The sequence below is a fragment of the Stenella coeruleoalba genome (assembly GCF_951394435.1).
Source record: "Stenella coeruleoalba genome assembly, chromosome: 1".
Taxonomy (NCBI): domain Eukaryota; kingdom Metazoa; phylum Chordata; class Mammalia; order Artiodactyla; family Delphinidae; genus Stenella; species Stenella coeruleoalba.
The window spans coordinates 52,679,874-52,705,359 of record NC_137169.1 but is presented as its reverse complement, the minus strand read 5'-3'; the positions used below and the strand labels follow the sequence as shown (position 1 = coordinate 52,705,359).

Sequence of the window (25,486 nt, the reverse complement as noted above, 5' to 3'; positions counted from 1 at the left end):
CTCTCCCTCATTCCTAGCTTTTTCTTTTTCTTTTTTTTAACTTTGCTCCTAAACAGATTATGTGACATAAAAAGAATTTTAAAATTACCTCTTCCCTTAATTCTTCCCTGAGCCCCTGGGTGGTGCCCCTTCACAGCATGACCAATTTATTTTATCGTTATTTTTTGTAACATTATATATATTTAAAAATCTTATGTGTTTGTCTCTCATATACTAATATCATTGATTTTGTCTTATTTGTTTCTTAAACATATGGCAGAATAGAATATAAGCTTGATAAAGGGCTAGTGCTAAATGAATCAAAGTTCGGGAACTTAAATCTTAAATGCACCTGGATGGATTTCAGAGCCAGCCATGAAAGGAAGGGCACACAGTGAAGGTGACCCTGTGGCCTCTATTTTAAAGGATCACAGCTGAAAACAGAGAAGAAAGACATGGGAAAGTCAGTAAATGGTGCTCATGGGAATTTTCAGAATAAGCTCTAAACTACCTTATAAACGGAAACCACTGGTGTTGTTCCCTCTAGTGTGGATCAAATGGCCTTAGGAAGAGCAAAAAGTGCCTCTATTTGAAAATGATACTGCAGAGGTCTGCAATTCTACCTTTGTTTAAACCAGATTAACCAGCAATGTGACAGAAGAGCTGACTTCCCCAGCTAAACACTTTAAAACCCAATTTGCATATGACACAGGGTACTACTAATTGTAGAACTTGTCCTCATCATTTGCACTTGTAAATGAAAAGAAAGAGCACTGGAATAGCAGCGAGAAAAATCTGGGTTCAGATTGGTTCCACTACTTACTAGCAGCAGTAGTGCTTAGAAACCTTCATTTCTCCCAACAGTGAGAACGCAGTAACCGCTACCTGAATGAAGCGTTGCCATCAAAGTTGAGTTCAACATACGCTTGCTGAGCACCTGCTCTGTGCTGTGAGAAAAGACTAATGGAGCCTTGCACTTATGACATGTACATATCTGGTGAGACAGAAACTAGAGAAATAATTATGGAAATATTGAACTACAACTGAATGATATATGTGTGAAGGTATGTGGCAGAGAGCAGGTGCCCAAGAGGTATTAATTTCCTTCCCTTTCTCTTATCTTGTCCTCAAAAATGTGGAGGATGAAATCAGAGCTCTGCAAAGCATCTGGCCCACCACAATGTCCCATCTCTTATACTGATTACCCTTAAACCTCTGGTCCAAGGGACGGAGCCAGTACATGATGGTGATAAAACAATCGCTAGAACTTACGGAGCATGGTTGCCAGTTACCAAGCCAGGTAGGTTACATTTTTTTTTTTTCCAATTTTCTGGGGATTTTTTAAAAAATTTATTTATTTTTGGCTGCGTTGGATCTTCATTGCTGCATGCGGGCTTTCTCTAGTTGCAGCGAGCGGGCTCTACTCTTCGTTGCAGTGCGCAGTCTTCTCATTGCGGTGGCTTCTCTTGTTGCGGAGCATGGGCTCTAGACGCGCGGGCTTCAGTAGTTGTGGCACATGGGCTTAGTTGCTCCGCGGCATGTGGGGCCTTCCCAGACCAGGGCTCGAACCCATATCCCCTGCATTGGCAGGCAGATTCCAAACCACTGCACCACCAGGGAAGCCCAGGTTACATATTTTAGAGATCGATGTACACTACAGACCTATGTGTTAGGTACTTCTATCATTCTCATTTTAGAGTTGAAGTAACGGAGGTACAGAGAATCCAAAGTATATGCCAGGGCGCTTCTCTGGTGGCGCAGTGGTTAAGAATCCACCTGCCAATGCAGGGGACATGGGTTTGAGTCCTGGTCCGGGAAGATCCCACATGCCATGGAGCAACTAAGCCCGTACACCACACTACTGAGCCTGAACTCTAGAGCCCGTGAGCCACAAGTACTGAGCCCATGTGCCACAAGTATTGAGCCTGTGTGCCACAACTACTGAAGCCCATGTGCCTGGAGCCCATGCTCCCAACAAGAGAAGCCACCACAATGAGAAGCCTGCGCACCGCAATGAAGAGTAGCCCCCGCTCGCCTCAACTAGAGAAAGCCCACACGCAGCAACGAAGACCCAACACGGCCAAAAGTAAAAATAAATAAAATTAAAATAAAATTTTAAAAAAAACCAAAACAAAGTATATGCCAGGCCAGAACTTAACACAGACACATCTTGTTCCAAAGTCCCTGCCCTTAACCGAGGGGTAAACCACAGGGGCAGGGAAAGGCTCACTTCCTCCCAACAATTCATACAAGATTCCCAGGAGTTGGCCTCAACATAATGATTCCATTTTTAGATTCAACAAGTCGGAACAAGGCATGCCTGCTTATTTCGAGCCTGGGCAGGAAAAACAAAATTCATGGCACTTGACACTGCAGTGACCTTGGGTGAGTCACTTTCCTTCGTGTTTACAATTAAATTTAGAACTTACTAATCTCTCAGCTATTGCTCCAAGGGAGCTCTTAGTGCCTTCAAAGATGAGGTTCTGGGACAGTTTAAGGTATTGACTTTGCACAGGGGACCTCTAAATTCGAAGACTGAGGAAGGAGTGTGGAAAGATCTTCTCATTTCATGAAACATACTGATATGACACATTCTGTGTGCATTATGTTATAATCCTCAGCGCAGCACTATGAGCCCCTGAAAGAAAATGCTTGGTGGGCCAGGCAAATTACTCTGATCGAGAGAAGGAGCTTCAGAGGGCTGGACATAAAAGGCAACACTGGGAATGTTCTTTATAATAGATAATAATGGATTGATATCCAGCTTACAATCACCAAAGCTGGCTGACTTCTGCCCCAAGGCTGGGTACTCAACATGTCTCTGTGTCTGGCCACGGTAACTGGTCCAAGTGTGGACACCCGAACCGCACAAGAACATCCTATAGATTTTCCACAGTGGACCCAAGGGCAGAGAGCCAGCCCCTTTCTGGCAGAGAGGCTTAGGAGCCATGGACAGCCATGCTCATACCGTGCTGAGGAAGCCAGTGTGAAGTAGAAGAGAGTCAGAGAAATGTGCAGAGTCGCCTCTGCCAGCACCAGGTCTCTGGTTCCGACTGTCCCTTCCTGCAATTACGTAAGAAGAACCTGTGGCCTATCAGTGAATTTCCCCTTCTGTCTATAAGATCAAGTTGAGGTTTTATCGCTTGCCACCAAGAGACTTCTGATTAAAATGAGGTGGAGCCCAGAAACGATCAGAACAACAAACTCACTGGAGTTGAGTCTGTAAATAGAGATGAAGTGAACTGAGTACAAGACAACAAACTAAAGAAAGCTGCTCAGCCTAAGAGTAGTCAAAGGACAACTTTTGCTTAGATCAGTCCCACCCTAATTCTTTTTTTTTGTGTGTGGTACGCGGGTCTCTCACTGCTGTGGCCTCTCCCATTGCAGGCTCAGCGGCCTTGGCTCACGGGCCCAGCCGCTCCGCGGCATGTGGGATCCTCCCGGACCGGGGCACGAACCCGTGTCCCCTGCATCGGCAGGCGGACTCTCAACCACTGCGCCACCAGGGAAGCCCCCACCCTAATTCTTACCCACTCATCTACCCACCTGGATCAGGTGAAATCACATTAGCAAAAGCTCCCACAGCATCTTTACTTTCCCTTCAACAGTACTCATCAACACTAAGTCATTTATTTAAAGTCAGATTCAAATCCAGGCTGTGACACTTATTAGTTGAGCGTCTCTGTGCCTCAGTTTCCTAATCCATAAAATGAGGATAATAATAGGCTTGATCTCATATAAAATATGAATTAATACACTTAGAATGATGCCTTTTGGAGCACATAGTAAATGCAGTGACAGAGTTAGCTGCCATTATTCTCAGCAGTTCTGGAAGCTTTCTGAAGGGAAGACTTATGTGTCATGCTCACTGTGGCTTGCACAGTGCTGGGGATATAACAGGCCTTCAATATAAAGTCACTTATTTTCTGCTTTCTTTGAAAGATAAGATAATCAACATAGGTTTTAGGTTATATGATCTTAAAATTATGTCAGCAAATAAGCCCTGCCCAGAGAAGTGAAAACTTTACAGATGCAAAGAACATCGTAACATTTCTGAGAAGCTCTGGGATTCAGATCATGGGGCACCAAACATAGGTAAGAAAGTATGAGTTCAGGGCTCTGAGCTGTCACAACTAAGGGCTTCTCTGGCCCCATCCTGCTTGCTGAATAATTATAAGATTACTTTCTCAAGTTAGAACTATCTGGTAAGCAACAGCTTCCTTCTAGGCAAGATGAAATTCCAAGTTGAATAACAAGTCTCCACGGCAGGCCATTAAATTGGTTGGGAGTGAAAGAAAGCTAGCAGACGTCCAAGATGTGAATTTGTATTAAAAATGTGTACCTGTATTTCTGCTGTCTTTGAGTTCATGAGGTTACTTTACTGGCTACCCTCACATCTCTATATTATCTTCATTATGATGCAGAGGGGAAGAGAATGGAAGGAAAAGCCAAAAGCTTTTCTCTCGTGACTTCTGTGAAGGAAGTAGACTTGACTGTAGATCTACTGTCTTTTTTTATGACTGGGAAAGGGAAATTTATCATGTAGGCAAATCTCAAGTGATTTTCAGAAATACAAGACATAAAGTACAATGAGCTGTGAAAAATGGCACATATTTCAATGTAATTGAACTCTGCCATTGGCAATGTGCATACTGTCACAAAAGAGAGGCCAGCGCTGACTCAGATACATTCTTTCGTAGGGAACGCCTACACTCCTGCTATAGATGCTATTTTCATATTGGATCTGAAATAGAAAATAATATTCACACAGTGGCATCGGCTTCCGTAGCTGAACCAGAAATCCTACAGTTCTTGATGGACAGCAAACTGGGGATAAAAATGGATTTTAAGCACACAGTTCAGGACCTTGTTTTAAAAATGAGCAGGAGGGCTTCCCTGGTGGCGCAGTGATTGAGAGTCTGCCTGCCGATGCAGGGCACACGGGTTCGTGCCCCGGTCCGGGAAGATCCCACGTGCCGCGGAGCGGCTGGGCCCGTGAGCCATGGCCGCTGAGCCTGCGCGTCCGGAGCCTGTGCTCCGCAACGGGAGAGGCCACAGCAGTGTGAGGCCTGCGTACCGAAAAAATAAATAAAAAAAAAAAGAGCAGGATATTACACCTGAGAATTCCAGCCTGGATGTAAGACTTAACAAGAAGCCTATAATCATCAGAAACACATTTTAAACTATTTTTTTCCCCAAACTTGGATCCCAGCACTTTAAAAACACTTAGGAATAATTTTTAATCAAGCACAGCAGTCAAAATTGATAAACTGAACCTGTATCAGAAGTCATGTGGTATATTATTCCTTTAAAATTCTACACTGAACTCATTATCTTCTCCCATAGATGTTTTTTTTTCTCTCTCTTTTTTTAAATTAGTGACAGTATCAGCCTCCCAGTTAACAGGTTTAAAATCACAGCCAGGGACTTCCCTGGTGGCGCATTGGTTAAGAATCCACCTGCCAATGCAGGGGACATGTATTTGAGCCCTGGTCTGGGAAGATCCCACATGCTGTGGAGCAATTAAACCCGTGTGTCACAACTACTGAGCCCACGTGCTGCAACTACCGAAGCCTGCTCACCTAGAGTCCATGCTCCGCAACAAGAGAAGTCACCGCAATGAGCAGCCCTCGCATGACAACAAAGAATAGCCCCCGCTCGCCGCAACTAGAGAAAACCCACACGCAGCAACAAAGACCCAACACAGCCAAAAATAAATAAATTACTTAATAAATAAATAAATAAAACCACAGCCAGCCTTTATTAATCTCTGTCTTTGCCTGCTTTCATCTAATCATTTCCAAAGTACTCCTGATTCCAGGATCACAACATGAAGCAAAATAGATTTTTCTTAGACTTTGGGATTTCAAAGACCAGAAATTTTTCAAAAGGACTTTGAGGTTATAGAGTTACCTTTTTTTTTTGGCCAGGTAATTGAGAGCAAGGGAATATTAGGTTGGAGTATATGAATTTGCTAATTTATGAGTCAAGAAATGGTCAAATATCAGTGATTTAAGAGGGGTCAACCTATTAGAGTCCTCTACCCACAACTATCACCATATATTACCACCACAATGTCATGTAGGAAGAGCCATTTTAACACTAAAAAGTTAGGTAGGACACACTCTTAAAGGACAGTCTTTTAAATTGAATAAACTTAGCTTTATGAAGAACTCTCCACATGGTTATTATTTTTCATATTTCCCACTGACCAGTGAGAACCGTCACAGATCCACATGGGTCTAATTAATAACTCTTTAGTATTATCTGGACAAAGAAGAAAGCTTGGACTTTGGTGTCTGACAGTGGTCATGTCCTGGTTTTTCTACTTATAGGTTACAAGCTCTATGACAAATTAGACTTCCTAAACTTCAGCTTCTTTATGGGTTAATACCAAATACCTCTTGGAGAGGCAGTCTGGCACGAGTCAGGCATGTAAGGTTATGAGTCAAACATAAGGTTTTGAATCCTTACTGTGGCACTTACTGCCCCTAAGCCTTTGAGCAAGTGCATCAACTGGAATACTCAGGTCCCTCATCTGCCAAATGGAGGGAATAATGCTCCACGATGGGGAGGATGGAGATAATACACTGTGTTCAGTTCCTAACAAATGATAAGTGCTCAATAAATGGTGGATGGTATTATTATTACTATTGTTACTACTACTGTTTTTGTTGGGATAAATAAGATAATCTTTTAAAGTGCCTACTACAGGAACAGGTACCTAATAAGTAGTCATTAAATAACGGTTTCAGGCTTCCCTGGTGGCTCAGTGGTTGAGAGTCCGCCTGCCGATGCAGGGGATGTGGCTTCGTGCCCCAGTCCGGGAAGATCCCACGTGCCGCGAAGCGGCTGGGCCCGTGAGCCATGGCCGCTGAGCCTGCGCGTCCGGACTCCGCAACGGGAGAGGCCACAACAGTGAGAGCACCACGTACCGCAAAAAAATAAATAAATAAATAAAATAAAATAAATAAATAACAGTTTCCTCTCTTCCAGAGACACCTAAAACTCAGTAGACAAGAAGGAACAAATCATCTTTCCCCATAAATCTGCTTTTCCTCCTGTTTTTTTTGTTTGTTTGTTTTTTGTTTTGTTTTGGCCACTCCAAGTGGCTTGCGGGATCTTAGTTCCCTGGCCAGGGACTGAACCCGGGTCCGCAGCAGTGAAAGCGCCAAGTCCTAACCATTGGACCACTGGGGAATTCCCTTCCTCCTCATTATTTTATCAGTGAATGGCATCAACCAACCAGGCAGTCAGCCAGCTACCCACGATGTAATCCGAGAATCCTTGCCTCACCCTGCCTCTTCTTCAACTTTGACATTCACACAATCATCAAGTCTACCAATTCTAACTCCTGTATCTATTGAAAATCTGCACTCACTGACAGACCCCCTAGTTTAGGTCACTGTCAACTTTCATCTCATTTCCTCTAGCAGCTTTTTAAACTCCCTGCCTTCAGTTTTGACATCTGCTAGCAGATTCTTCACAGGGAGCTCAAAAGGATTTATCAACAAGCTAATCTCATCATTATAATCCCCCTTTCAAAACCATTCCAAAGGCTTCTGTTGGTATAAAGACCTTTCTCTTGGTCCACAAGGCCCTCCACCACCCAGTTCCTGTCTACTGCTCGGCTTTCACCTTCTGCCAGGCCCACCTGCATGGCCACAGCTAGTAGACTTGGGATGCAGCCTCAGGTACTCACAGGTGATGGGGATGATGTAGGTACTCAAGTATTTACAGGTGACGGGGAAGCAGGCATTCTCTAAGCAGGGGTTAGAGAATGGTGGAAAGGTAGGGACTGAAATAAACTATAAGTACATAATTGATGAAAGGGGCAGCTTGGAATGCTGGTCTGTTTTCAGTAGGAAATAGAAACCAGGATTTTTAATGTAAAAATCTCCTGACAACCAGTTTGTAACCTTTGCATTAGACCTAATGTGGTGAACTCCTAGATGAAAGATGTCTTATTTATCTTTACATTCCTAGAGCTCGATACATCACAAGTTCTCGGGAAATGTGTACTGAATAACGAGAGTTCTAGCACACGCTGATTTTATATAGACAAAATCTGGTGTTAACAATAGCTACAGTTACTGAGCCCTTACTGCATTCCAAGCACTATTAAGAATTTCACGTGCAAAATCACACTTCATCTTCACAGAAAATAGGAGGGTCTCCTCCTCCCCCATTTTTGGGTGGAGAAATGAAGGCAGACAGGATAAGTCACTTTCTAGGTCAGAGCTAGTGACGGCAGGGGGGATGTTTATGTCCATTCAGATATCAGAGCCCACGATTTATATCTGACAGCCTTTTTCATCTGAGAAAGCAAGTACTATCAGACCATTTGGAGATACAGGTATTATTTGTAACACTTAACACTGATTTTTCAGTAAGTACGTTTGAAAACTTTATGTGGATCAAGTGTATGAAGGGAAAGAGGAAAAAGTGTTCCTAAAATGTTGCTATTCTGGCTGGTGGGGACTCAAATGGTAAAACGCACTGTCAGCTGCCGCGTGAATTTCCATGCCACAGCCCGTTTAAGTTAATGATAGTTAATTCAGAAACAATTCATGCCTCCCCAGGCATCTTGCTACCCTGTAAATTCTAAAATCTCCACAAAGAAACTACAGGTTGAATGCCACCTCAAGCTGACTGGAATACTCTCATTTTTCTATTGTTGCCCTAAGGGTCAGAAATTACGTTTCATAATGAAAGACAACAGTAAAGACAAACACGGCAGACCGTGTGAAAAAACCTAAACATTTTGAAAAGTCTAAATGTTCTTGAGGCTGCTGCACACGAAGTAGGTCTGTAATGACAGGGATCACTTGATACAGACTGCATGCACTGTTGCTAAGCAGTGTCATAGAGTGGGGCTAGAATGACGGGCACATCTGCTGGGGGCATTTCCTAGCAAGGTTACCTTGGGCTGCTGGCCAAGCCTTGGGATGGTGCTTGTTCTCAAGACCCAGATGGTGTAACAACTGCCATTTTAATAGCTCCACACCTGCGTTCAGAGGAAAGCTTTAAAGCACGTGTCCAGCAGAAGGTTTGCATACTGGGAGCAAGAAAGGTAAATTCTCTGACTGGCAACTGTCTGTGGAACTTACCAGGTAAACGCATATATTACCTTGCTGTTTATTTTATTATAATTTTTGCAAAGACAGAATATGAGAATATATCCTGCCACCGCCATCTCTTGCAGACTGCTGTTGCCTCTGCCGCAGTAAACTCCCAGGGAGCCCATCAGTATCCACTCTGGCCCCTGTCCAACCTGATCGCTACATTACAGCTACAGTTTAGAGTCACCTCCGAAAGCCCTCCATGGCTTCCCACTACCGTTAGCATAGAGTCCATCTCATCAGCGTGGCCTGGCCCCTGTCAACCACTCCAGTTTAGTTCCCATCTCACCAGTTCTGGCGACCGTGAACATTCAGAATTTCAGTTCCCCAAACTCCCGGAGGCTCTAAGGTTGCCCAGCTCCCTCCTTTGTTTCTTCTTTGCCCCACTGCCTGGTAGCGCCAGCTTCTTCAGATCTCAGTTCAGTTTTCACTGGGAGAGCCCTCCCTGATAAGGTCAAAGCCCCCTATTCTGTGCTCTCTTAGCACCAAGCGCCTCTAGTTCTTAGCTTTTATCAAAGTTGAGATTTCAAGCTATATGTAACATTACACGATGTCACTCTCCCATGAAGACTGTAAGCAACACAAGAAGAGAGACTATGTCTGTTTACCTTTGGTAGCATCTTCCCAGGAACTAGCACAGAGTGTAGCAACAGGCTGAACACAGGAATTTATAAGGTAAAGTCAAGCTTTAATTGTGATGGACAAAGAAGTGGGGCTTTTTTTCTTGAGTGCAGATTATATTAAACACTTGCAAAAAGATTCCAAAATGTGGAGAGACTACATTAAAAGTTCCTCGCATAGGATCATATTATAGTTCTTTAACAGAATCACAGAATTTCCAGTGTAGAGGTTACCTAGAATCAAATTTCTGATTTGGTTTCAGTTTGTGGATTGTCTATATTCTGTCTTCCCCTCTTTCTTCTTCCTCCTGTAATTTTTTAAAACATCTTTACTGAGATATAATTAACATATCATAACATCCATCCATCTAAAGTGTACAATACAATGGTTTTACCATTCAGAATTATACAAGTGTCATCACAATTGAAGTTTAGAGCATTTCATAATCTCTGAAAGAAAGCTTGTACCCATTAGGGTCACTTTCTATCCCCCAGTCATAGGCAACCACTAATTTACTTTCTGTCTCTATAGATTTTGGTTCTGTTTTTTTTTTTGGGGGGGGTAACATCTGGCTTTTTATTGATTCAATCAATTGGGAATTTAGTAGCAAGTTAATGGCAAGCACTTACAAAATCTGTTTTTCTACTTTTAAAATAAGCTGTCTTAAACAATCTACAGCAACCTAAAATCACAAGAACACACGTGAGTGGCTGAAGCACTTCTGCTGTTAAGTCTGTGGCAAGCTTATTAGTAATTTCCTAACAAGTCTTCTAGTGCAAAGTGCACATAATCATTTGGAACCTCCATTACCATATTTGGCTCTCAGTTTCCCCTATAAATAATGGTGCTTAAATGTAAGAATTTGAAGTAAAACTGGGCAAGTGTGCCCATATTAACAGAATTACCGTATGACCCAGCAGTTTTACTCCTAGGTACATACCCAAGAGAAATGAAAATACACATCACACAAGAACTTGTGCACAACTGTTTACAGCAGCATTATTAATAATAGCCCTATTAATAGGAGTGAAGCCATGCTGCAGATTTTGATTCTTATAGCATCATGTATCGGTACTTCTTTATCTTTCATTGCTAAATAATATTCTACTGTATGGATAGACCATATTTTATTTATTCATTCATCCATTGGTGGACATTTAGGTTGTTTCCATTTGGGGCCTATTATTAATAATGCTTCTGTAAACAATTGTTTACAAGTTTTTGTGTGATGTGTATTTTCACTTCTCTTGGGTATATACCTAGGAGTAAAACTGCTAGGTCATATGGTAATTCTGTTAATATTTTGAGGAACTGCAAACTGTTTTCCAAACTGGCTGTAGCAGCAATGTATGAGAGTTCCAATCTCTCCATATCCTTGTCAGCACTTACATTATCTGTGTATTTGATTATAATCTCCTAGCAGGTATGAAGTGGTACCTCATTGTGGTTTTGATGTGCATTTCTCTAATGGTTAATGAGGTTGACCATCTTTTTATGTGCTTATTGGCCATTTGTATGGAGAAATGCCTGTTCAGATCCCTACCCATCTTTTAATTGAGTTATTTGTCCTTTTATTATTTTGTTGTAAGCTAGTAGCTCTGAAATTATTTTACTGGCTATTAGTATCTATAACAACATGGAGGAGGAGACAGACAAGAACCAAAGAAAACATAAATTGGGTTTTACATCAAGGCAGAAAACTATAGAATCAGACAAGGTTAGAGATCCAAAGGTGGTAGCAAGAACAGAGGTTAGATATTTATAAGAACAACACAGGGGCTTCCCTGGTGGCGCAGTGGTTGAGAGTCCGCCTGCCAATGCAGGGGACACGGGTTCGTGCCCCGGTCCGGGAAGATCCCACATGCCGCGGAGCGGCTGGGCCCGTGGGCCATGGCCGCTGAGCCTGCGTGTCCGGAGCCTGTGCTCCGCAACAGGAGAGGCCACAACAGTGAGAGGCCCGCGTACCGGGAAAAAAAAAAAAAAAAAAGGAACAACACAGTACTATCTCTTCCTTTCCTTCTCTTGCTCCTTCCTCCTCACCTAAATACTGAGCTTCTAAAGACAGCAAGCTGATGTGAACACCTGTCCTTGAACATCTCAAGCCCTTTAAGAAGTGCTAATAGTTTTGCTCATCACTGAATCCCCTGTACATAACGTTGTCTGACATGCAAGAGATACTCAATTAATATCTGTTGTTTGAACAAATAGATCACACGGTGATACTTCTGATATTCCAAGAAAGGCTGTCTATGTGAACTGCACAATGAAGAGAAGATGGGGTTTAGAGGCAAAGAGAACTGGGTTTGAGTCCCAGCCATAGCACCCACCAGCTGTGAGACCTTAGGAACAGACTTGACATCTCTTAGCCTCAGTACCTTACCAGTAAAGTAGGGCTAAAAACATGTGCATCATTGGGTTAAATAAGACAACCAGTATGAAAATGCCTGGCACAGCTTAGCTTCTTGAAATGTTTTAGTTTCCTTCATTTTATGAAACATCGGTTTGGAGGTCTATATCACTTCATTTACCAATGTGAAAGGTAAATTTCAGTATCTACCTGTTTCTATGTTATAATTTTCTATATTGGAGTTCAAGGTTTAGGGAATGAAAATCACAAAGTTCAGATCCCAGTGTAACTCTCTTGCTGTCCCTTGACTTCAGTTTTGTTCTATATCTGTATCTCTCCGAGAAGCAGTACTGCATAGTGGTTTAGAGCGCAGCCTCCAGCCTCACAGTGCATGGACCTGGATCCTGGCTTCACCAGGTGATTAGTTAGCAACTTACTTAACATTTCAGTATCTCAGTTTCCTCATCTCTTAAATGGAGATAATACTAGTACTAACTTCATAGGATTGTTATGTGAATGATGTTAGAATAATGCCTGGCACACAGGCATTCAATAGATGCTACCTATTATCAGCAGTTGCATTTTGGGGTTTGAAAAAATTCACTTCAGTTTTCCAAGTCACACGTAATGCTTCACTCAGAACAGCTAATCCTCATCTGGCTGACGCCTAATGCTTTAATCAGCATAACATCATCATCATCATCATTAACAACAACTCCCCCTTACACAGTCATTCCGAGCACTCTGGCATGGTTCTACCTAGTACTTTATAGTTATTAACTCCTTTCTCTCACAATAACCTTGTGTTTCTTTCTCCCATTTTATAGATGCAAAAATTGAGGCACAGAGAGGTTAAGCTGTTTGCCTAAGGTTGTATGGCTAGTAAATGGTGGAACCAGGATTTGAATCTAAGTAGAATGGCTCCAATCTTTGCACTCTTAATAATTTAGCTATACTGCCCCAAAAGAGTGTATTATATTAACACAGATATCCCCAACATGATAAAAACATAGGTTTATACCCAAAAGATTAAAATGCTTATTTTAGGGATTCATGCTCTTCTATGTCAAGATACCAGGGAGACAAGGACCCTTCAGGATGAGGTGCAGCTCTTCTAATTTCTAGTTTTGTGGTCTTTCACTAAGCAGCTTAAGATCTCATCTGTAAGTCAGTGATTAAATAACTCCTGCCCTACTTCTTACATAGGGTTATTTTGGGGATAAAATTGAATAAAATTACGAACTAATATCATGTTAGCAAAAATAGATATTAAAATATTTAAGCTAATGAGATAATAGATGAGGCAGTTTTGCAAATTGCAAAGCTCTGTGCAAAAAAATTTTTTTAAGTTCCTTTCGAAAGGTTTAAAAAACAGTCTTAACAGGCTCTCACCTAGACTTCTGAAATAGATTCCAGACACTTCCCTGTCTCCAGTCTCTCACAATTGGAATCTATGCTTCACCAACCATCACCTGATCCGTTGTCTAAAAACAAGTCATTCTCCTTTTAAAAAATATTTTAGAGAAATCTAATATCTACTGAAGTTATTATAAACTCCTTGGCTGTGAATCTGGGGACTCCTGAGATATGGACGAAAGCCAATCATCACTGGATAGTGGAAATAAGCACTGGAATATATGTAGACTCATGGCTTAGTCTAGCTCGGAAAACAGGTAATCTTGGAGAAGCACTTTAATAGCCCTTTGGAATATAGTTTCTCATAGGTAGCACCTTGTATATATGTGTATCCATGTAGTTAAGGAGACATTTATTGAGCACTGAACATAAAAAGATGAATATGTTAATCTATAATTCAAAGCATATAGTCTCTTCAGTTCTGTGATTCTACTGTTCAACTTCTATCTGATGCTACTGTTCAACTTTGCACACTGTACATCACCCACACTGTTTGATTCACCTGGTGAACCCCTCAGTAGTCAATCGCTGTCTCATCTTTAAAGGTTCACCTTAAAGGCCAAGAGTCTAAGAAACCGTCCTTAATCCCTGAACGAGACGGTTTTCCTTTCACTTTTGAACTCCTGTAACATTTTTTCTCTCTCTCTTTAATACACTTCTGCCTGGTCTGATTTTCCAGGTACAAATTCTGTTATCCTCACTGATGCTTGAGGGTAAGCTGCTTAAGAGCAAGACCTGTGCTTTTCTCCTGGTCTCTCCTGTAGGGGCCAGCAGTGTCTGATGAGATATATGCTCCCACAGGAAGCAAGAAATTCAACCTTTAAAGGGTTAGAGCTTACTGTTTCCAACGGACATAAACTAAGGTAACAGGAGTCAAGGCCCATACAGATCACATGCTGTCCTCTGACGAGGTGCATCAGCAACCATCCTAGAACGGTGCAGCAAAGCAGGGGAGCTGGTGCCAAACTCATAACAGAAACAAGCAAATGACGACTAGTGATGAGGAACTGTTATTAATACAGTTGACCCTTAAACTACATTGGTTTGAACCATGTGGGTCCACTTACACACGGATTTTTTTCAATAGTAAATACAATAATACTACACAATCCGCCATCTGAGGTTGGTTGGAGCCGTGGATGTGGAGGAACCCAGAACACAGGGGGCCTTATAAGCTATACATGGATTTTCCACTGTGCAGGTCAGCATCCCTAACCAATGCATTTTTCAAGGGTCAACTGTACTTTATGATGAGACAGTAATGAATATGTTAGGTTGAGCCAGATGAAATTTTTACCCTCAAGAACAGCAATTTCATGATTTAATATAATTTGCTAATTTATGCATTATCTATCTCCCTTCCCCCATCTACCCATGAATGAGTCTCCATGAAGGCACGCGTTCTGGTACATTTTGTTCCCTACTGTATCTCCAGTGCCTGGAACATAGTGTCATTTGGCAAATATTTTCTGAATTAATGCATGAACTTGCTAAGCACCAACTATGTACCTTATACTCTACTACATGTTTATACTTTATTGCCTATTTGTTTCTCATAACATCCTGGTCACTCCCATCCTTCAGATGAGTAAACTGAGGCTTGGTGAGGTCTAACTTGCTCAAGCTAGACACACTCTTAAGCAATGCTAGGCCACTTATATTTATATTTATGCTATAAAAGTTGTTCAAATTTGGCTATCTTTCCTCAGTTGACTAGACCATGGATATTCTATTGGAAATGGTGACAAAGAAATTGTAGAATACCAAAAAGAGAAGGAGGTGGGGGGTGGAGGGGAGAAAGAAAAATACCAGTCAATGGGTTTGGGGAAGCTTTTATTCTTATTAAAATGCAGTATGAAAGAATCTAAGCATTATCCTTAGTCTTTCAGGTCCTCTGCCTGAGGGTAGGGCTCTTCAATTATTTTGGCACTTGGAGCCCCATCACTGGTGTTGCCTTCTTGGGAACAGAGGGTGGATGACGGGTGGCTTTTGCCTGCAGCCTGTAAGTGAGCCTCTGTGGGACTACCTGCCTCTCCCAACAAGCAAGGGAGCGTTCTCACTCTTTTTACCATTTCCTCTGTGGATGAAATCAGGGGCCTCTACTTGCAAAGTCCTGTTGCTTTAAAAGATTTTTCCTTAATCTATCTTTGGAGAAACAGTGCCAAAAAGAACCAGTTAGTAGGGTTTTTAAAATTTTTTTTTTTAATTAATTAATTAATTTATTTTTGGCTGCGTTGGGTCTTCATTGCTGCGCTCGGGCTTTTCTAGTTGCGGTGAGCGGGGGCTACTCTTCGTTACAGTGTGCGGGCTTCTCATTGCGGTGGCATCCCTTGTTGCGGAGCACGGGCTCTAGGCGTGTGGGCTTCAGTAGTTGCGGCACGTGGGCTCAGTAGTTGTGGCTCGTGGGCTCTAGAGCGCAGGCTCAGTAGTTGTGGCGCACGGGCTTAGTTGCTCCGCGGCTTGTGGGATCTTCCCGGACCAGGGCTCGAACCCGCGTCCACGGCATTGGCAGGCGGATTCTTAACCACTGCACCAACAGGGAAGTCTCAGTAGTATTTTTAAATGAACGAAGGAGCTGGAGTTTGAAATTCGTTGATGTTCCTCATTCCTCTTCAGTGCAAAGATGCAGTTTGTCTTTTGGAAAGGGAACAGTGTAACTTTGGCACGTCTTGTTCAAGAACAATGGTCATAATCTGTTGGTCCCACTATTCTTGATGCCTCACATAGGGTTTGTGTAAGAGCGGACCATTATAATTTCCACTCTTGCCTAAATGTCCTTTTCCTTCAGCCTGAAAGAATCAGTTCATTTTCTAGGATATGGAATCTAAGCCAGTCCTGATATATATAAAAGTTGAAAGAAGATAAATGGATGATTTTTCAAACTCCCTGAAGTAAAATGAACAACTCTGTGGTGTCATAAAATCACAGTGACCCACCTAAGTGATTAATTGAGACTCATAAGATATTTTGAAACAGAGGGGAAAAAAAAGCCCACATTTCTTTCTAGAACTTGCAGTCTAACCCTGGAAGTGCTAGGCTGCAAAACAGAAAGGTAGATTATGAGCAAAGGCTTGGGAGTCAGACCGAATGAGATCAATCTCCAGGTCTAGAACATACTAGTGAGTGGCTTTTCGCACGTTAGTTAACATCTCTAAGCAAGCCTTCAGTTTCCACACACGTAAAAGAAAAATATCGCCACCCACAGCTGTGAGGATCAGAAAATGAATGTAGAACACAGGATAGCACGCGGTACCCAGTAAAAGTTCCATAAATATTAAATAACAAGATATGAAACGTTAGGACACATAAGGAGGAAGAGTTCCCTAAAACTGCCTCTCTCCTAATGCTCTAGCCCTTGGGTAAGTTTAAGTATCTTTTATTATGAACACAGGAATCCATTTAACATCTCTTTTCGTGCCTCTAGAACTAATTCAGCACCACCCTAGCCTTAAAGAAACCCAATATTAAACAAGATTTAAAAGAGATTGCTTCTTTAGTCCCAGACAGCACAATTCAAATATGAAGAAAGTAGGAGAGTACACTGTTCTTTGGGTCATTTGCTATATGGAATAGCTTCCCCTGTCTCAGAGATCCTAGAGAAGGATCCTAGAGAAGGATCCTAGAGAAGGATCCTAGAAGATCCCATTCCTAGAGAAGCAAACACAACTGATCCAAAATATATACAGTTCATCCCTAAAAAGAACATTGGATGAGACACCCAGTATTCTCACCAGTTTGGAGCTTTCACTTTTAGGCAACTGTTTGATACAAGCTTCGAGACTGCTGTCTTCCTCACTGGTGCCACTCTGATCCTATGAGACATTAAAAAGAAAATGGCAAAGATGTCATTCTTCACTCGCACTGACTTGAACTGTAGTACAGATACTCAATCATAGTTGCTTGTTTTATTGTTGTAGTGGATATTGTTTCTTCTTTTCTTCCTTTCCAGTAGGACTTCTTCTTTTTTTTTTCCCATGGTATCTACAATAACCTGTTGCTCAGAGATACACCTTAGAGAAAGCTGATTGCTACTCTCTGCCCCAAGAGAAGGCCTGATTGCCTTAAGGCTAATCTTATGCTTTTTGCCAATGATTTTGTCAGGAATGGGTACGTGATCCAGTTCTGGTCAATGAGACACCAAGAGAGGTTTGTTGGAGACTTCTGGAAAGGTCCTTCGTAGATCTTAAAAGAACCACAAGAAGTCCCCATACCTCCCAAGTTAACAAGAGAGCATGAAGTGCAAATAGCCATGGGCAGCCATTCCACAACCAGAAGGAAAGCAGCCTGTGAATGACAGAGCAGAGGCAGAGATGGAAGAACTGGTTCTCTGATGACAAAATGGGGCCACTGGACCAACCGAACCTGAAGCCCAGCCTTATCCTTAGCAATCTTCTAAGGAGAGCTAATCTACTTACTTATTTTTTCAGTCAGTCTGAGTTAGCTGCTCTGTTCCCTCCAGCCAAAACTTTCTCAGACGTTTGTTTATCTTCTGCACAAGGTTAAACTGTTTGATGGGAGACTATGTTTATCTTGTTTATTTGTGAAACTCAGGTACCTAGCACCCTGCCTGGTACATGGAAAACACTTGATAAATACTGGCCGAACCAATAAATGCAGTACTTGCTTTCTTGATGACTTTTTTCCTGCGGATTCCTAAAAATATTTATTTAATGTAAATGAGACATCTGGTAATAATAAGCCACATTAAAATTCCAAAACACATTAGGCATCTCCTCAATTGAATTATGATATATTATATATTATAGTTACTTTCTTTGCTTTCTGAGGACACATAGAGGAGAATAAGGATAATAAATGGAGTATTTGCATTGTATTTATATGGATTTTTATTTTAAAACACCACCATCTGGGATTAGTACAAATTCAGGTGGGGTTGTTAGTAGAGAAATGGTTTTGATTTTGAGACATTCAATCTGGTAATTTAAGAAATGCAAATTAAAGCAAAGATACAGCATTTTTTCATCTATCAAATGGACAAGAGAATAGAAAGAGAACATTCAGTATTGATAACGTTGTAGGGAAACAGGAATTTTCACACACCATTGAAAAATGTAAATTAGCACAATCTTTTCAGAAAAAAGCCCCATACATTATGTAGATATAAATGCAGGGAAAATACGTGCAAGCACATAGAACAAACTTTTTAAGTTGCATACTTCTGGAGAGTAGGACGAGGGATTAGGGAATTTTTGCGTTAGTTATTTCTACAGTGTTCAATTATAGAAGAGTTAGTGTGTATTACCGCATGTTAAAAACAATAAAGGAGAGACATGAGAAATATCTAGAAGGAAAAAAATCCAAGAAAGTAAGTAGCATGGGCTTTAGAATTGGTCAGATCTGAACTCAAATCTCAACTTTGACATTAGAATTAGAATTATGAGATTTTCTGCAAATTACTTTCTAAATCTGGGTACAGTTGACCCTAATGTGAGGATTAGGGGCACAGATCCTCCCCACAGTTGAAAATCTGTGTATAATTTATAGTTGGCCCTCTGTATCTGTGGTCCCTCGGCATCCAACCGCAGATTGGGTAGTACTGTAGTATTTACTATCGAAAGAAATCTGCATATAGGTGGATCCATACAGTTTAAACCATGTTTTACAAGGGTCAACTTGTGCTTGTTTCTAAAGTACAGATAAAAATATCAAATTAAAAATACTACCCCATCAGGTTGCCTTGAAGATTAATGCACTAACATGTAAAATGTCTATCAGCACACTAGGTACAGTTAATTTTGTTTCTAGCTTTTTGTTGAGACAGGTTCTTTGTCCATGACCTGTTTCATGTAGTCACCATAAAAAGGCTAAATAAGTGTGTACCACTGTGATCCCAATTCAAGGATGATAAAAATGATACATTTAAAATAACCTGTTAAAGAACTCCTAGCCAGTAAGAGGCGGATCCAGGATTCACAGCTAGGTAAGAGTACCATCAAAGGCCATGCTCTTGGTAACTATGCTCCAGGTCCTAAGTAAATGATTCTCTTGTTTCTCTCTTATTCTTTCGTTTCAGTACTCAGTGTTGGTAACTAATCTTATGGAAGACAGGATTCATAATCTTAACAAAAAAAAAATCACTGTCATTAGACCATGGTTTTAACAAAAAGCATTTTAGCATTTGTTAACCAGAAAATTTCAGTAGATACATCCTCCTCTCCATGAATTTTGGGTAATCAAGAAATTACCATATAATATAAACATGCCGAAGTTAAAAAACAAAGCTTGAAAATATATAGATTTTCAGTGTTTTAGACAGTGGGTAAGTTCTAGAGACAGAAAAATTCTGAAGAAACAAATTATACTTTTAAAAATCAGTATATAATAGATGAAAAACCTTTAATGCCTTGATTACTTAGTGTGTCTAGTTCTGTAAGCTGTGGGAAGCCCTGAAGAGGCCCTGGGGAGGCTATGCTATCTAACGGGAGGATATAATGGAAACAATGCTTGTAACTGTAGCACTGGATTGTAAAACAAATCCACAGGTGGCTTCTCTAGTAACACTGCAAATGGCCAACTCCTCTGTCCCAGATGAGAGGAGCTTTTTCACCAGGATGGTGGTTAGCTGATGCCATTCATCTAATTAAATATATGTCTCCTTGGGGAAAGGAAAGTGATGTTTAAAAAATCAGAGAAGTCGTTACAGTTCTCAGCAAAGTGAGTAGAAGAGATGAGATCTTCTTGGTCTTTATAAAATGAATACAAAAGAGGGAAAGAAAAGAGCTGTTTGATGCTTTAACTTAGAAAATTTAAGAAAACATGGGGAAGGCAGTCTAGGTTACACATGATCTACAGATCCTTTAAGATTTGAATAAAAACAAAAAAAGAATACCCTTTACATCTACATCCACAGAATTTATCATACAAAGCCATGTCTCAAATGCCCCTTACTCCATAAATCCTTTCCTTCTTAGCTGGAAGATGTCTCTTCTTCCTCTAAGCTTACCTAACAGTTTACCTGAATTCCTTATGTCACATACATCATCTCATTTGTATCCTAATTATGTATGTACAGAATTGATCTCCGTGATGAGATGGAAAGATGCCTGACACTGCCATCTGAGCCTCATTCATCTCCTTGGTCTGATTCATTTTTATATTCATCCTAGGTCTGTCTCATTTCAAAGTTGATGCTCTTTTTAACTGTACCTTGAGACCCTTCTAAAGCATTTCTTCTGTTTTTAGTTACTTGTTTAGTCTGAGATAGCTCCATAAGGAGGGTTTAAAGTCAAAAATCTAGATGGAGAGAAGAGTCAGGTAAAAAGGAAGCTGGACTTGAAAGAGGTTAGCGATAAAGTATTTACTTTCCTAGGAGAGCCAACGTTTATAAAAGAGTTTTCATGCTTAAATGAAGCACTGAACAAAAACAATGTGGGTTCTGTTCTGAGAACAGAATGGCTCATATATATAAAATACCCTGCTGACTAGAAGCTTAAAAAACAGGAATCAGTCAGATGGAAAGGGAAAAACAGGTCAGCAGGCATGATTTCCAAAGCACAATTGCATCATGGTGGTTTGAAGACCATCTGGCTGATGGACGGTGGCCCACTGACACCCAAGATGATTCAGCTAATCTGGATGGCTGGGTTCCCTTCCTCTGTTGCTGATCTTCAAACCACCTGTCCAAAGCTGCCAGCTCAGCCAAGGCTGCTCAAAGAGAATGACCTTTCCTCATGAAGACTGTGGTCAGTACATTCCACAGTGAATTACGCTTTACAGATGAATGAAAGGAAAAGGCATGGCTCATGATTGTACATTGAACACAGACTTTACTGCCTTCTCCCCCACAAAAGGACTGATAAGAAATGCTACTCAATCCCTACTGAGAAGTCTCTTCCAAACCCTCTGAAAGTTTTAAACTTCCTCTGCTGGGTTTCTCTAACATCTTCAACATAAAGTGGTAATAAATTTTATTTTATTTTTGTACTACTTTATTTTTTTCATACCCAGTATTTGTCTACAGTTTTCTCCAACTAGACAGTGAGAACGTTGACAGTAGGAATATATGTTTTACTCGAGAGTAGGCTATCAATAAAAGTTAAATTAGTTAAGGATGTTATTGTGGTTTGGAAAAACACTTCTGATCAGAAAAACATTCCATAGTGTTGTTCCCTACCCTCTCTCCTCATTTAACATGACAAAAGAGTAAATACAACTGTTTTCCTTTTAAGATTTTACTAAGCAAAATTAATAACAAAAAAACCCCAGCAACTATACCTCTCTGACATAATTGAAAATTCTTTTTCAAAATAAAACTTATGTTGGTTTAAATTTTGTCATCCCCATATGTCGTAAAACCAACACTGTCTTCAAAAAACCACAAAATGGGGCTTCCCTGGTGGCGCAGTGGTTGAGAGTCCGCCTGCCGATGCAGGGGACACGGGTTCGTGCCCCGGTACGGGAAGATCCCACATGCCACGGAGCGGCTGGGCCCGTGAGCCATGGCCACTGAGCCTGCGCGTCCGGAGCCTGTGCTCCGCAACGGGAGAGGCCACAACAGTGAGAGGCCGGCGTAACCACCCCCCCGCAAAAGAAAAAAAAAAATCACAAAATGATTTATTAGTTTCGTTGCCAGCCTAAGTTCACAAATATTTCTTTCTGCAAAGTCATGTTTACTTGATGTGACAAATTAAATTTCTTTCTCCTACTCCCAATTATCAGCATATCTTCAAGGCTATTCAGAATTCCAGAAAGGCAATGCACAATTAAAGATAAAATGGAAATTATGCTAATAGGAATCCTTGGGTAATCAACCTCTCCATTCTGTATGAGGCCTGCTCCATTTCACTTAGTATTCAAAAAAGCACAACTTCTGAAAAAAGAAAAAAATGAACGTTCTTACTTCTATAAAGATATTCTAAAAGATTCAGCCTGCCTTCTCGAGTAATGGAATAAATATCTTGCCTCCCAAGTATACTTGAGCCCTCATACCTCTCAGGAGATACCATAGCAGTAACTTCCTAATTGGGTTTCCAACTTCAAGACATTTTTGACTTTGCTATTACACTAATCTACGTGAAGTAGAGCCCTGCTCACACAATTTCATTATTCAAAATGCCTTCAACAGCTCCAAGTGCCTAATGCGTGACATCCAAACCTTCCGAGATTTAAATTCAAGACTCTCTCATTTGACCTCAATTTATTTTTCCAACGCCATCTTCTATTACTCTCTTTCACATACCCATTATATTCTTCTCCCCATCCCACACCCAGATTTTTCTTACTTCTGTGCTTTTGTTTGTGCTATTCCTACATTCTTATCTAACCGTATTCATATTTTAAAATACAATATATCCATCAGAAATAGCTATTCTCCTACTAGGAAATACTATTCACCTTCTGTGAACTCCTCCTAAAGCTTTATCTCTTAGGACACCTTGTTTTAGTAACATACATGTCTTATTTCCCCTATAAGACTACAAGCTCTTGAGGGTAAAGACTATGTGCAATTAATCTTTTTACGTTTTGCAAAGCAGGTATTTGGTAAATAATGGCAGAATGAACTGAATCAATAAGAAGTAAGTATGCAACCGTAAAATGAAGCATCAAGGATACAGCAGGAAAGCCATTCACTTATTCCACAAGTATTTATTAAGCAAGTACTATATGCTAAGCACTGAGGACTCAGTGGTCAGGAGGACAGTAAGTCTGGCCCTATAAAAGCATACAATTTAGTGTGGTGTTCACAGTCCTACATTATTAAAACATGGAGATAACGAGGGAAGGAAAAGTGACAGAATCCTAGTTGATAACCCCATTTAGAAATGGGTCCCTCTTTTTCTATAAGGCCCAAGTGATATCACATAAAGGACAAAGGGCAATTTTCACTTTTTAAATGAATCATGAGTATTATTTAACTATGAAGAGAGTAAAGATTATTAAAGGGAACAGTGTAGGATGAAGTTGGTCATAAGAATAGTATCTCACATTTTTGAGCACTTATATTTCAGGCGCTATGCTTATTAATCTGTTAATTATTTTATTCATTTTGAGTCATAGAAAACTTGGAGGAGGCTTCCAAAAAGCAATTCTCCATGGACTTAGTGGTTATGAATTAACAAAGAGGAAGTGGGGAGGCAACCCAAGTGGAAGAAACAATAGGAACAAAGGTATAAGGGGGAAAATCAACAGATGTATGTGGAGCGCACAGCACGTTAATACACTGTAATGCTGAATAACACAGCTGCCTCTGGGCATATGCGTATGCTACATAGCCGCTCTAGACCCCGGTCTCTTCTGTAAAGTGGAAATAAAAATACTGTCTCTCAGAGGTATGGATGTAAATAGGACTTGGGACAATGCATCCAAGATAGTGGACACAGTAGATACTGTATTCAATCATCCTTTTCTAAGTTGCTGTCCTGTCAGCAGAAAGGCAGCAGAAACCAGCTGGCTGGGTATAAACTAGAGAAAATACACGGTTAATACTAGAAGTCACTCCTGACAGAAAGTAAACAAAAGAAACCAAACAGGACCCCAGAAATGGTCTTCTCAAACTAAATGTTGACACCAACACTATACCTTTACTCACTCTAAAACACAAAAGCGGGATCTCATAGCAGATTTACAATTCGATGCCAGGCTAGTTTTGTTGCTCACTGCACTGAGAAAAAATATGGGCAATGAAAGAAAAATTCAGTTCCAGGTGGATGCTATTTTGATGGGAACATTCATAACTAACAGTACTATAGAAAAAATTATTCTAAAATACTGACCCCCACCCATCCAAAACAAAAAGGATTTATATGACATTCTATAAACGCAAAAGAATTAGGAATTAAGTACTAACACTTATTGGGTAGCTACCATGTGCCTGGCACAAGATAGCTAGATCTAGATAGATAGATATAGATATCTTCTCCTCTCCCTCTCTCATTTAATCTTAACAACCTTACGAAGTAGGAACTATTGTTATCTCCCTACAGTAGGAATTATTATTATCTCCCTACAGATAAGTGGGGACAGAAGTTACTGTAACTATCCAAGTTCACATGTCTGGTGTATGGCTGTGCTAGGATCTGAACTGAAGTAGCACCCCTCTGGGGCCCCTCATTTCCACCACTGCTAACTGCCTACTCTGGTCTCAGTTAGAATGAAAATACCCAGTGCCAGCAAAGCTGTGGCTAAATGGCTATCAGTGGGGAGTCAACATCACTACAATCTTTTCTGATAGTAACTAGTAAATACAGATTAAAATTTTGAACTTGTGTACTTTTTGCCTCAGCAATTGTACATTGGGGAAATCTACGCTATAGAAATAAAAGCACCAGTACCAAGTGATTGACATACACATGTGTGCAGGTGTGCACATCACACATGTATGTTTATTTTGGTATTCTTTTACTGGCAAAAAATTGGAAAGTAATCTGAATGTCTGTCAATTGGAAAAAATATATAATACAGCATATTAAATATGACTATTAGATTAAGCAAAATAAAGCACCTTTTCTCTTTTTAATGTATAGAATCTATTCCAGAAGAATGCAGAATATGCACCTCAAACTTAACCAGTCTACAATGACCTCTTAATTTCTGCCTAAATGTAAATGGTACCACCATCTACCTAGTTGCTCAAGCCAAAAATCTAGGTCTATCCACGATTCTCTAGTTCCCTTCGGTTCCCACATTTAATCAAGTCTGATTCAACATCCAAAACATCAAGAATCATCAGCTCACTTTTCTTTGCTTCCAACCCCAAAACCTCATCTAACCACAATCAGGTCTTGCCTGGGCTTCTGCCGTCTAGTGTATTACTTTTACCTTCCTTTAGTCCATTCTCCACCTGGTAGACTATATTATCAGGTCACCTCACTCCCCTGTTAAAAACCTTCCAGTGGCTTCTACTGCACACAGACTAAAACCTGAACTTCTCACTCTGACTCACAAAGCTCCTCTCTCCCTCCCACGTCACATTCCCTCCCTCTCTCTTGCATTTTATCCCACTACTCTCCAGGGCTCCCAATATGCGCCCCCAGCTTATTCT

General features: G+C 40.8%; 1 protein-coding gene across 8 annotated transcripts in view; it reads right to left on the bottom strand.

Moving 5' to 3' along the window:
• The window catches only part of PATJ (PATJ crumbs cell polarity complex component), a 358,864-nt gene that overhangs the window by 75,882 nt on the left and 257,496 nt on the right, over positions 1 to 25,486 (bottom strand). For all 8 annotated transcript variants that reach the window (XM_079919148.1, XM_079919149.1, XM_079919151.1 and 5 more), the window contains one exon: positions 17,217 to 17,297. In XM_079919148.1, the coding sequence (XP_079775274.1) occupies positions 17,217 to 17,297 (81 nt within the window). The remainder of the gene's footprint in view (positions 1 to 17,216; positions 17,298 to 25,486) is intronic.